The sequence below is a fragment of the Copadichromis virginalis genome, linkage group LG13 (assembly GCF_057382275.1).
Source record: "Copadichromis virginalis isolate Kocher_CV1m ecotype Utaka linkage group LG13, C_Virginalis_male_GT1.1, whole genome shotgun sequence".
NCBI classification, from domain to species: Eukaryota; Metazoa; Chordata; class Actinopteri; order Cichliformes; family Cichlidae; genus Copadichromis; species Copadichromis virginalis.
Window position 1 is genome coordinate 1,215,027 of NC_140630.1, and position 13,040 is coordinate 1,228,066.

Below are 13,040 nucleotides of genomic sequence, written 5' to 3' on the forward strand. Positions count from 1 at the left end.
TTCTGGCAGATGTTGAAGGACCTCAGTCGCCTCAAAAAATAGAGACGACTCTGGCCCTTCCTGTAAAGTGCTGTGGTGTTTTTAGCCCAGTCCAGTGGGGTTTATTGCCAAATGTTGAGCAGGTTTACAACATTAGGAAATTGCTGCGGTGCTTCAGTGCAAACATGCTGTTAAAAACAGCACTTAAATAGACATGGAAAAAAATAAAAGTAGGGATAAGAATTAAAAGTGCTACGTAGAAAGATATATACATGAGTGCAGGTGGTGATCAGTGCCAAACATAGAATGATGCAGTGACACAGCGTAGGGTCATGTGTTAGTGGCGGGTACAGTCATACGGTTATTGTTCATGTGTCCAACAGCAGAGGGGAAGAAACTGTTCTTATGGCGAGAGGTTCTGGTGCGAATGGACCGGAGCCTCCTGCCTGAGGGGAGCAGGTCAAACAGACTGTGTCCAGGGTGAGAAGGGTCAGCTGAGATCCGAGCTGCACGCCGCAGTGTCCTGGAGGTGTACAGGTCCTGCAGAGATGGGAGTCTGCAGCCAATCACCTTCTCAGCAGAGCGCACAACACGCTGCAGTCTCTGTTTGTCCCTGATAGTGGCTCCAGCGTACCACACGGTGATGGAGGAGGTGAGGATGGACTCGATGATTGCAGTGTAGAACTGCATCATCGTCCGTGTTGGCAGGTTGAATTTCTTCAGCTGCCTCAGGAAGTACATCCTCTGCTGGGCTTTCTTGATGACGGAGGTGATGGTGGGCTCCCACTTCAGGTCCTGGGTGATGGTGGTACCCAGGAAGCGGAATGAGTCCACAGAGGTGATGGGGGTGTCAGTCAGGATGATGGGGGGGAGTGGGGCTGTGTGCTTCCTGAAGTCTCGGGGCAGAACAACTGAAGCACCTTAATCATGTGGAAATCCTTTCCATTATTTTTTATTTGACAAACAGGTGTGAAAAGAAAGAGTGAAAAAAGTGTAACTGAGTCAAAAAGGCATGATGTTGGAATCATGCAGTCATGATATTCATATGAGAGCTGAGCGCACTATTCCATCTGTCTAGCAAAGGATTTCACATTGGTTATTACAAAAAGGTAACATATGGTCTATTTGTATTTGGTATAAGGTACTAATCAATGTAAAAAAAATAAATAGATAAACAACATTATGATTAAAAATATTAAAATGAAAAAAATGGGTTGGACATATCTCCTTAATCTCACACGAAATAGAAAAATATATTTTTCTAAGCAGAATATTGATCCATGTCTGCACAGTGTTATATGTTTAGAGTTGGCGCGGCTTACAGCATTACAGTGGGGACCACAGCGATCTTTAGCAGTAAAATATAAAATTAAAAATGCATACATTGTATCAGGATCTGAAAAGTGAAGTCAGTGCAAAAGTGCCATAAACGTTGTTATTAATGATCACCAGGGAAAAAGTGCAAGCATTATTAATCAAATCAACAGCTGCCTCATCATATCTGCTTTCAACTTTAGGCATTGTTACTTCCTTATGTACTGACCCTTACCTTCCTTAATGCATTGTTAATGGATAGTACAGGGCCGCTGACATACAATTGGGGTAGTTATAGATATTATGCATTTCTGAAAGAGATATGTAGCCAATATTACACTTTTTCACTTAGCAAAAATAACTGCAAATGTGTCAGACTCCTGACTAAAAATGCACTACTTGCTAATACATGAAAATGAATATTAATATAGTAAACCAAATTAAGGCAGTTGAGCCCATTTATCTTGATAAAGTAACCTACAGCAAATTTATAACAAGACACAAGAAGTAAATGTAGGCTATTTTTCTTGTATACGCATTCTGTGTAATCTACAAACTGCACAACGATACGTATTTAATCTAACTGTAACTGTAGAAATTAATAGTATGTAAGTCAATCGGATCCTAGAAGTGGGTAGGGCTTAAATATCCCAGCGTCAGTGAACGCTCCCAAGGACATCGGCGGGTTGTCTCCCGCTCTACCCACATGACAGCCTTCCTTTCCTCTTATTGGCTGTTTTGAAAATACATCCCGTGAGCTCATTGGACTGTTTTAACCTGCTGCTGCACTCCAGTCATTTCAAAAGAGTCCGGGAGCGGTCCAGCGGCAGTTTGTTCGTGTCTGTAAAAAACGAGGCACAAACAGGTAATTTTTTATATTTGTCAGTACAAGTGAAATTAAAATTTTACATTTAAAAGACTCCTTAGCTAATGCGGAACATAACGCCCGACACAACGTGTCTTAGCAGTTAGCATGACATTCAAAAAAGGTGCCTTTGACGGCTAAACACTTTGTTAAGCTAACGTTAGTGGTCCTCTCTTGGTCGTTAATCAGAAAAGCTAATTTCACGACTGCTTAATATCTAACCAGCCTTAGTTACTAAAACGAGTGAAAGAGCGACGGGAAAACGTGCGAGCTGCTTAATGCAACAAAACTAACGTTTCAAAACGTCCCCGTTCGTATTTTGAGGTAGCCTGCTGTTCTGGCGAAAGGCCTGTCTGCATTACTGTAAGTGGGTAAATTAACGTGACATGAGTTTCCAGTTTGAATGATTTCCGTACAAGTCGTGCTCGATACGAACAGGCTTGTTGTAAGTTCATTTTTAGATAAAAGGCCGATCTAACCTAATATCGACACTCAACAAATGATTAGATGTGTGTGTAAGCTGATCGAAGTGAATGCAGGTCCTCGGAAGTTGTTTACGTTACAGCCTGTTTTTCTCTTTCTCCTTTCAGGCAATAATGGAAGACTACCTGAAAATAGAGAAAATCGGAGAAGGTTAGTTTTAACGTATGGTTCATCTAAATTATTCACATGAAGCTCTACAAATGTTGATACTTCAAAAATGTGTAATTATGTGTGTAGTCAAGTTTTCTTGTGCATCTTGTAATCTCTGTTTGCTCAACAATCTCATGGTTATAAAGTTGTTCTAGTGTAACTTTTCTTTTGACAAGAATTACTTTGGTAACAAGTAATGATGTCCAGCAATTTGGAAGCTGCCAGCACATTTCATCCAGTGCTCGTGCTTTCCCCCAGGTACATATGGGGTTGTGTATAAAGGTAAGCACAAGGCAACGGGGCAAATTGTGGCTATGAAGAAGATCCGACTGGAGAGTGAGGAGGAGGGCGTTCCCAGCACAGCTGTCAGAGAGGTTTCTCTGCTCCAGGAGCTGAAACATCCCAATGTTGTACGGTAAGCTCTCAAGTTCTTTGTTTGACCTTAAAATCCTTTTGGTTTTTATAACATGAGGTTTGAATTTTTACATGTACAATACTTCTCTATATTCTCTGTATTGTCTGGTGCCCTTTGTGCAGCATGGAGAGACATGGTGTTGGTCAAACAATAGAAACTATTGTGAAGTTTTGAACATATGCATCAAGTTCATTAAATAAATGCATGTGTAGCAATAGTTGACACTGCAGGATCAACAGTTTCAGTATTGTGCAGAGTGCTGGAAGAGGTCAAGTAGTTGCTGCTCAGTCACATCTAATGAGAAAATGTACACATAAAGTATGAACTCATGTGTATTTGTGTGCGTAATCCAGACTCCTAGATGTCCTAATGCAAGAATCTCGTCTCTACCTCATCTTCGAGTTCCTGTCCATGGACCTGAAGAAATACTTGGACTCCATCCCCTCTGGCCAGTACATGGACTCTATGTTGGTCAAGGTAAGTATTACATTAATTCAGTGGTGCAATAGTTGCTTGAACTCGAAGCTTTTAAATCTGAGATGGGTTACGTTTAGGGGTGGGTTTTTATAATCGATTCTGGCGTGGATAACGTGAAATCGATTCATTAAAATCCTGAATCGATTTTTTTAATATAAATTTATTTTTCCCAAAATGCCAGAATCTCAGGTGAAAGATCACAAACTTTCAATAACCACCAAACAGCTAAGACAGTAAACGAGAGCAGGAACACGGATTCTGCACAAAGACGTAAACACGCAGCGCGACCCGCGGATCAGAGTCGGTGAGATGTCGCCTTTCTCACCTAATGGCACGGTCGGGGCCGAAAGCCGACAGCTCGCTGATTCTGATGTGTCGGCGCTTTGTGTTTACGCCCTTTTTGCGCCGATTCTAAAGCTGTTAGTTTGATCTCCCTCCAAACTATATTTTTTTCCGTTTACATACTTCTGTAAAGAAAATCTAATTTCTGCCGTTCAATACTGAACAAATGTAAACTTTTTAAAATTATGCAAAACGCTCAGCCGTGTCTCTAATAAAACCTCTGTGACGTCAGAGGTGATGTTCATGTGTTCATTAATGGTTTTCTTTCGTTTTTGATGTACTGCAGAATATTTTTATAAAATCCAGGCCAGGAAAACCTTCATGTTTTTCTGTGTTTTATCTTCAGCTACTTTGACACAAAGGCCTTTGCTGTGATGCTCACACTTTTGATCAAGTCTTGCGTGTGTCAGCTTCTTTTTTATAGATACAAAAATATGTAAATTTACTGATCTGAATTATAATATTTCTGACTGTCAAAATTTCCCAGATTTAAATCCAATCGAATCGATTCGGGGTCTTGTGAATCAGAATCGAATTGATTCTAGAAATCAGTGACGATACCCAGCCCTAGTTACGTTATCAGATAATATATTACATAATTGATAAGCCAAATTCTTAAAGTTACAGTGTGCAAAATGAGTAGATTGCAGTCTCAACCCTCCCAATTCAGGTGCTTTCTGTTACATTTTAAGGTTTTGTGTCATTTGGCTGCTGGTCAGCTCATCTAAAGATCTGCTCGTTCTCCAACACTGTTTAGAGCTACCTTTACCAGATATTGGAGGGCATCTACTTCTGTCACTGTCGCCGAGTGCTCCATCGTGACCTGAAACCACAGAATCTGCTGATTGACAACAAGGGCGTTATCAAACTGGCAGACTTTGGTTTGGCTAGAGCCTTTGGTGTTCCTGTCAGGGTCTACACCCATGAGGTAAGGATCCTTGCTCACAGCTCCTGGGATATGCAGGCCACTGCATCTCAAACCATTTCTTTTACTTTTTCTTGTAATTTTAAAAACCAAGAAAAATCCTTACAGATTTAGACCGACTCTGTACAGGTGACCCTCTGGGGTCGACGGGCGCATCACATGACCAATCTACGATGTGTCGCTTCAAGGCACTCGTGTTGAAAGTGAGGACTTCAAACGATGTACCAGTTTTGAAACGCCGCGTAAAACCAGAGTTGTGATTTTGCGTGATGCTTTTTCTTGAATGTTATTGTCACATTTAGCACAGGAAGAAACAGTAAAAGCATAATTTATTTTTATATTTATCATTTTATTTTTTCTCTTTTATATTTCACTGCATCATTGTTGTGCATTTTATTATTTTTCGTGATGTTTTACATTGTTAAGCACGTTGTTGGAAATGTGCTGCATGAATAAACCGGGTCAGGCAGCATTTGTTTGTGAGAGGGGAGAGTTTTAGAGCGACGCACAAATAAACTGCCGTCTGCTTTGTAATCGTAGTGGTTCAGAAACAGGCTGCAAGCGTTTCATACAACTGTGTTACAAAATGTTATAAAGTTACAAAAACAATTCATTAAACATGTTTATGGTTATTATAAACTGTCAGAATGAGACCATGAGTGTGAATCCAGACATGTGAGAATGACATCAAACAAGGCGGCGCGACTAGTTTGTAAATCTGACACGGTCACAAACAGCCTGGTATATCCTGCTTTGTGTTCCCAGGTTGTCACTCTTTGGTACCGGGCCCCAGAGGTCCTGCTGGGCTCACCCCGATACTCCACCCCCGTTGATGTTTGGAGCACTGGGACAATCTTTGCAGAACTTGCTACTAAGAAGCCTCTGTTTCATGGAGACTCTGAGATAGACCAGCTCTTCAGGATCTTCAGGTAGACACAGCAAAAACATCTTCATGTGTTTAGGAACAATAGAAGCTGAAGTTTAGTTGAACTGCTGATTTCAATTTGAATTGAGAACGACGGGCAAATATGAAGAACTGTTGGTGCGAGACAAGATGAGCTCAGCCTTTTGTGTGAGTGGGAGAGACGATGGGCTGAACCCGTGGATCTCATGTTTCCACGTGTGGTGTTCGTGTACTCACGAGGACTGGCTGTCCCTGCTTTGTGCCTGGCTCTTAAAGACTGCAGTCTGACTGTCCACACAACTACTGTGTCTGCTGTGGGGCAACCAACTCTGAGTGTAGCTTATCACTGTTAAAGGAAAGGCAAGAAAATCACAACAAATAAGTACCAAGTGTATATACAGTATGTACAGAGCTGATAGCATTGATTAGGGCTGAGGTCTGGTTGTCAATGACCTCAGCGTCCTGGATCTCCTGTGGGAGGACAGAAGCTTAAACACCTGGTGTCCTGAGTGTGTGCAGCTCCCCACAGTGATGGGTTTCCTCCAGGGAGGAAAAGAGGGGCCAGTAACGAGTGTTTTAGCCTCTGTTAATGAGCCTTTAAGTGCCTCCCTGTGTGCTGTAGTACAGCTCAAGAACCACACAGACATGCAGTCGTCACCAGCTCCCTGTTCAGGTTTTAGATCCCTCAGTAAGTGGAGATGCTGATGGGTTATAGGTCAGCCTTGCTGAAGTTTTAGTCTGCACAGCATCACAGCAGCCAGTTCAGGCTGCTTATGGTCTGTCTGGGTAGTGGAACGATTGCGGCTGAATTCAGGGATGGTGGGCTGAAGGACTGGGACAGTGATGCACTGATGCTCTTAGTGAAGTGTGCACCTCGCACCATGACAGCTGAGCTGTGGCTTCCTTGAGTCTATTGTTCATCGTCGAGCACAGCGTCACCCTCAGCTGTCACGCTGTTTCTGGTGTTGTAGTGGGTTAGGTTCTGGACTGCCTTATACATCTGCCAGGTCTCTAGCTGCGTAGATAAAAAAGTAATTAGGTGGAACAGCAACCTCACACGTGTGATTGACATGTCACAGTTAACACATCTGTTACCTGGTATTCTTCTACATCATCACTTCATCAGGATGAAGCCTTTGAATGTAAGTGTGTGTGGTGAACAACAACACATTGTTGTTATAGCAAACATAAGTGCTACATAGCTATCTTAAACGCATAATCTGTTGTTGACTCTGTGTAGAGCCAGAGAAGTTGTGTTAGTGTTAATGTCACGTTGATGTCCTAACGTAGAGCTGACCGAGTCATTCCTACAGTTTGAGGCCGCCTGGATTGTGTGGAGAAGCAGGGATTGGTAAGATTAGGCCTGTAAGGCAGGGTTGGTGTTCACATCTCCACATTATTCTGGCAGCTATTTAAAACAACGAGTGTGTCTGTGTGTCAGATTTAAAACAGTCTGTTTTCTCTAAAGCTTCAGCTGTAGACTGTCTTTGGTGTTTTAACACTTTGTGGCTCATGGAAACAAACAAATGAACTGACCCTGGAGTCTTTGTCTTTTTTCCAGGACGCTGGGAACCCCAAACAATGATGTGTGGCCTGATGTCGAGAGTCTGCCAGACTACAAAAACACTTTTCCCAAATGGAAATCTGGCAACCTCTCGTCCATGGTGAAAAACCTGGATAAGAATGGCCTGGACCTACTGGCGGTAAGGACAAAGGCAGCACCACAGCATGCTAATTAAACCTGGAATAGAATAGAATAGCCTTTTATTCTCATTGTACAGCAAAGTGTGACCAGAGGGAAGCAGGTCAGACACCTGGTCACCTCACCTGGTTTCCTGAGGCTGGAGGTGTTTCTTTCTGTCCTCGTGACAAAGTTGTGATGGTGATATTCAACCAGGCTTTTTGAAAAGTATCTGTGTGGGTGCTTCACTATTGTTTGTTTTAACTTGACAGTCATGTAGAAATACTTGTGTCCCTCCCACGGGCCCCACGTATGATTGGTAGGAACTACTTTTTCTTCCGCCTTTCATAGTGAGATGTGAAATGCAGCTGTACTGTATCACGGCTCACGTGGGACTGAGTTGACAGTAAAGGCTGATTGTGTGTGTTTGCTCCATGTTCATGGAGAACGTGGAGCTTTATCACAGCTCTCTATACTTCAGTGTTATGAAGGGCATCATTTGAAATAAACTGCTTTTGATTTTCCAAACACATGAAGCTTTTGTACAAAGTGTCAGATTAGAATCAAAGACACTAGCTTGACTTTTACTTGGTAACAGATCAGAAAGGAAATCAGTGTCACGCATCATCGGGGCTTCAGAGGTCACCGCCATCATGGGCTGCACGTGGTCGTTAGTTTCTGCATGAACGTGAACATTTATGGAGACATCAGGTGGAAGAGCTGCTGTAAGAAACCAGGACACACGAGCACCTATGAAGCTTTACACAACGATGTGAATGCTTAATCAGTGTTCACATGAATAATGGAGCAGTCCTTAGCAGGTGACGCCACATCATTCAACTAGAACAACATGCAGGTACAGAGCGCTGGTAAACCAGCGTTAGCAGCGGACTGACTTCTTTCTATATAAACTGGAACCTCGACTTACTGAATTAATTCGTTCCAGAGGGTCTTTCGTTAAGTCGAAGCACCCTTTTCCGTCGTGAGTGAGGCGATGCTGGCAGGAGACGACGTTCTTGGTGGAGGCTGAAGAAAGCACACGTACATAACATTATGGAATTTAGTTCTAAACTAAACTGAGTTCAATTCCACCATCAGGTCTTTCTGTGTGGAGTTTGCATGTTCTCCCCGTGTTTGCGTGGGTTCCCTCCGGGTACTCCGGCTTCCTCCCACCGTCCAAAGACATGCAGCTTGTGGGGATAGGTTAATTGGATAATCCAAATTGCCACTAGGTGTGAATGAATGTGAGTGCGAATGGTTGTCTGTCCCTGTGTGTTGGCCCTGCGACAGACTGGCGACCTGTCCAGGGTGTACCCCGCCTCTCGCCCTATGACAGCTGGGATAGGCTCCAGCGCCCCTGAAAAGGATAAGCGGATGGATGGAATTCTAAACTTTAACCCTTGGATGCACAACCTACCAGTACCTACACTCTTCCACGAGTGGGGTCAAAAATGACCCCAAATAGAAACAACGCATTTTGCTATAAACGCAGTTGTTATTCTTCAAAATCTTTAAAACAAAGAGTTGTAATATTTTCATATTTGAGGTGTTCCTCATAAAACATGTTTGTGACATGAGGCACTTTGCATTTTTATTAGTTTTTTCATTAATTTTAAGAAATTGCAGTTTTTGTATCACTTGTATCACTTTTGTATGCTTGCTCTGCATATACTGCAGAAGCTGGGTCTTCCTTCTGAAAGGCACAAGTTGTTCATCCACTGTAACACAGTCACTGAGGATGAATTTCTGCCTGCAGTTGACCAGGAACAGGCCCCATACGTAGCAGAAAGCTGCCATGTGGTTTGTTTTCGGTCGGTAGGCTCTGGTCCTCTTGTCATCAAAGTGCAGGAAACGGCAAATATCTTTAAATCTTTGAATTGCCATAGTGGCCTTGTACAATGGGTTATAGAGGACTCCCAAAAAGCACACCGACTGGTACATCCCAGTTCTTCTCACTTCCTGTGAGAATGGTCAATCAAATGAAGGCCAGGATGTTTGATTACATTTTTCCACTCTTTCCCCTGTCTGTGGCGACTCTTTGTGCCTCCATGTTTGTGCATGTCAGCACCTCTTCTATTAAATTATCAGACATGAACATCTTCCATGCATCTACTGGGGAGACAGTACTAGACCCAGGTGCAAGCCCTGGCTGACTAATTCAGAATATTGTGGCTAGAGCAGTAAGAGGGGCTCATTCTGTTAGACTCGATATCCATTTCCTCTTCAGAGGACTCATCAGAGGGCTCCTCTATGTCTGACTGGCCTTGTCCGGTGGGGTGGGGACAGTAGTCTGGGTCCTCTATATCTGAGATGTCAGATTCTGAGTCAGTGCCTCCCATCCGTCCGGGATCATTTATAGGGTAAGGTCCACAGGGATCCTAGCTGGCCTCATGGCAGCCGTGTTACTTTAAATATTTAAAAAAATATATCAGAAAGGACAATGTTTGAAATGCACAGGAAACTATAAATGGTCCTCGGGTGCGCATTTGCTGTCAAAATAAAAGACGTGCACCAGATAAGAAGTTGGAACGCTCGTTTGCGTACATTAGATGTTCTGGAGGAGGACAGACATTTGTTCAGAACTCTAAAGATGTCGAAGAAGCAAGCTCCGTAAGCAATTACTTTGGCGTTCCTCCACCGCAAAAGAAGCGCGTATTCTATTAATTTCTGGGAATACTTTTATTTTGACAGCGAACCACTTATGTGCAGCCCTGACTATAAATCATGTATGTTACTGTGTAAAAATTAATTCTTGATCCATCAGAAGTGTAAGTGGGACAGTCAGAGTTGCTAAGAATGAAAGTTTCATAGAAGATTCCACAGGAACTGCTTGGGGTCATTTTTGAGTGGGGTAGTGATACAAAAACTGCTTTTTTTTCTTTTTTTTTAATTAATGAAAAAATTACTAAAAATGCAAATGGCCTCATGTTACAAACATATTTTATAAGGCATACCTGGAATATGAATATATTACAACTTTTTATTTTGAAGAAAAACAACCCGTGGGGTCATTAAATCACATTAATTCAAAGAAATCAGTGATGATATTTCTTTGTATTTATTCAGTGAAGTTTGTCTCAGTAGCTTTTCAGTTTAAACAAAGTGAATTTCCTGATTTGAAGTGTTTGTCCTGATGATGGGGGTGTGCAGGGCTAGCAGAAGCAAATGGATGATTGTTGTTTTAGATTTCAAGTTGTCGTGAATTGTGAAACAGCACGGCAGCATGCGCCGCGCTTTGCAGTCGCAGTGTGTTTGTTTTTCAGAGGTTTTCTTTTTTTGCCTTGTCTATGTCACTAAGAAACTAGTCACCAGGATCGTTTCTAGCATTATAGGTCAGCAGTGGTGACACAGCACAGTATTCAGTGTTAAAGATGTTAACCTGGAGCTGGTGCCAGTTTCCAGTCCAGGAACTCCTGCATGTTCAGGTTTAATCGTCTGTTCTGGTCTCGTCTCTGTAGAAAATGCTGACCTACAATCCCCCCAAACGGCTCTCTGCCCGTGAGGCCATGACGCACCCTTACTTTGACGACTTGGACAAATCCACCCTGCCAGCTGCCAACATCAACAAAATCTGAAGTGCATACTGACTTTGCTTATTGACACATACCATTTGTGACTCTGTAAATATGTGTATGTGTATTTGTGTGTATCTGTGTGAGGAAAAAGTGTCAATCTTTAATAAAACTGCACTTTTTTTCTTTTTTCCTGCTCAGTTATTTGGACCTAATGTCTCGTTCTTTCCAACATCATGAAACGTGGCGGTGACGGTCAGGGTGTCTTATTTAAGGTTACGGAGTTTGCTTCACGGTAACTATGACGGGAAAGACACATTTCCCCATGTTACACTAAGTACGCCGTACTCACAACACCAATTGTACTGTGAGTAATTAGAAGTACTGTGTTATGTTAATCTCTGAGAGAACAAACAATTTCTCCCTCATACATCTCGAGGGGACACTTCCTGTGGATCTTTGGGGTTTTCTAAAGAAAAGAAGACTCAAACATTGTGCTGTACTTAAGGTGACTCATGCTGTGCTGTAAGTGTTCATGTTCAACTCTGTGTTAAATAAGAGCTTTATTTGAAGTTATAGTCGATGCATACAATAATCTGCAGCACACAGGCTCATCTCTGACGAGGGAGACGAGGTGAGTTTGTATTAAACGTAAGAACTTAAACATTTAACGCTGAGCGTTTCAGTTCAGGACACGTTTGCACTCAAACACCTGCAACTCAGCTTTGTGTTCATCTTTGTAACTTCAACACTTGTCTTTCAGTTGTGGGCAAAGGTCCCCAAACTTAGACTATCTTCACAGGCTCGTCCCAGCTAATAGGACGGTCATCGAAGTCATGTCCACCTGTACCTGAACTGAAGAGTTTGCAGCTGGCTCTGTGCTACTGTCCTGCATTAAAAACATAAAGAATAGGCCGACTGTCATAGGAGAAACTTGGGCTACGTTCACTCTGCAGGTGAAAGCGCATCAAATCCGATTTTTCTGACCCTCTGCGACCCATCTATCCAATCATGGTGTGACAGTGTGAACGGCACAAATCCCATATCTTCAAATCCGACCGGGGTCACCGTCGTATGTGGTGCTGAATCAGATACATATCTGATGTTTCAGAAAGCGGCTGCTGTTTGATGGTCATCTCGCATTAAATCTGTCTTTTACGTCACTGACACAAGACAGACGCTAATTATCAGCGCCGGAGAAGACATCACGAACGCTTCCTGGCCATCCGGTGAAACTGTTGGGAAGACAACGCTGGAGAAACGTGAACATTTTCTTTGTTCTGTATAATCTGCAGCTTCTGACAGAAATCTGCAGCTATCCTTCGAAGCAGCGCTCCTCTAAAACAGCAATAAGGATCATTATTAGGTTATTTACATTATTATGTCAATAACAAAATAACTTAAAGCAAAAATTGGGAAACGTAAAGTCCAAAGTCTTTATATTAAGGCCATCAGTCAAACATACTGTTGCTCTGGGTCTAAACAGAGCGCGTTGTGTGTGACGTCTTATTTTGCGCATGCGGCCGCTTTGAGCGTTCACACTAGAGCGCGTTTGCTGTCGCATTTTATTTGTAGTGTGAACGAGCAGACAAAAAAATCTGATTTGAGCATCAAGACCTGCAGAGTGAACGTAGACTAAAATCCACCCCCGGTGACCATGAACTGGAGAATAGTTAAAAGAATGATGCTGCGTGGACCACTAGGCTGCACTCACACCCAGTGTTGAAGTGTGTTGCCGTGTTGTGTGGCGCCATGTGTTCAGTTGATGTGAGGAGAGGGATAAAGCAGGAGTGAGAACTAAGAGCTCCGTGTTGTCTGTGTTTACCTCCACAATACATGTAAAATCGAACCATTCGTTATCCTTGGAGAGCCAACGAGCATTACGACTGGACAATACTGAACTCGTTTACTAGTAAGTTGTAGTAATAAGTAGCAATATCGACTACACTCACTGGGCCTCAGAGCTGCCTGAATGTTTTACAGGTTAGATCAA

General features: G+C 42.6%; 1 protein-coding gene across 2 annotated transcripts; it reads left to right on the forward strand.

Moving 5' to 3' along the window:
• Positions 1–2,016: 2,016 nt before the first annotated feature.
• Positions 2,017–11,236, forward strand: cdk1 (cyclin dependent kinase 1). 2 transcript variants are annotated; one of them, XM_085476800.1, is made up of 9 exons: positions 2,017–2,158; positions 2,749–2,791; positions 3,050–3,206; positions 3,560–3,683; positions 4,783–4,953; positions 5,716–5,879; positions 7,416–7,557; positions 8,134–8,260; positions 10,994–11,031. In XM_085476800.1, coding segments are annotated over exons 2-9 (924 nt in total). In that variant the 5' UTR covers positions 2,017–2,158; positions 2,749–2,754; the 3' UTR covers positions 10,996–11,031. The 2 variants fall into 2 exon arrangements, with proteins under 2 accessions (XP_085332926.1, XP_085332927.1); XM_085476801.1 differs by lacking the exon at positions 8,134–8,260 and having other exon boundaries at positions 2,022–2,158; positions 10,994–11,236.
• The last annotated feature ends 1,804 nt before the right edge of the window (positions 11,237–13,040 follow it).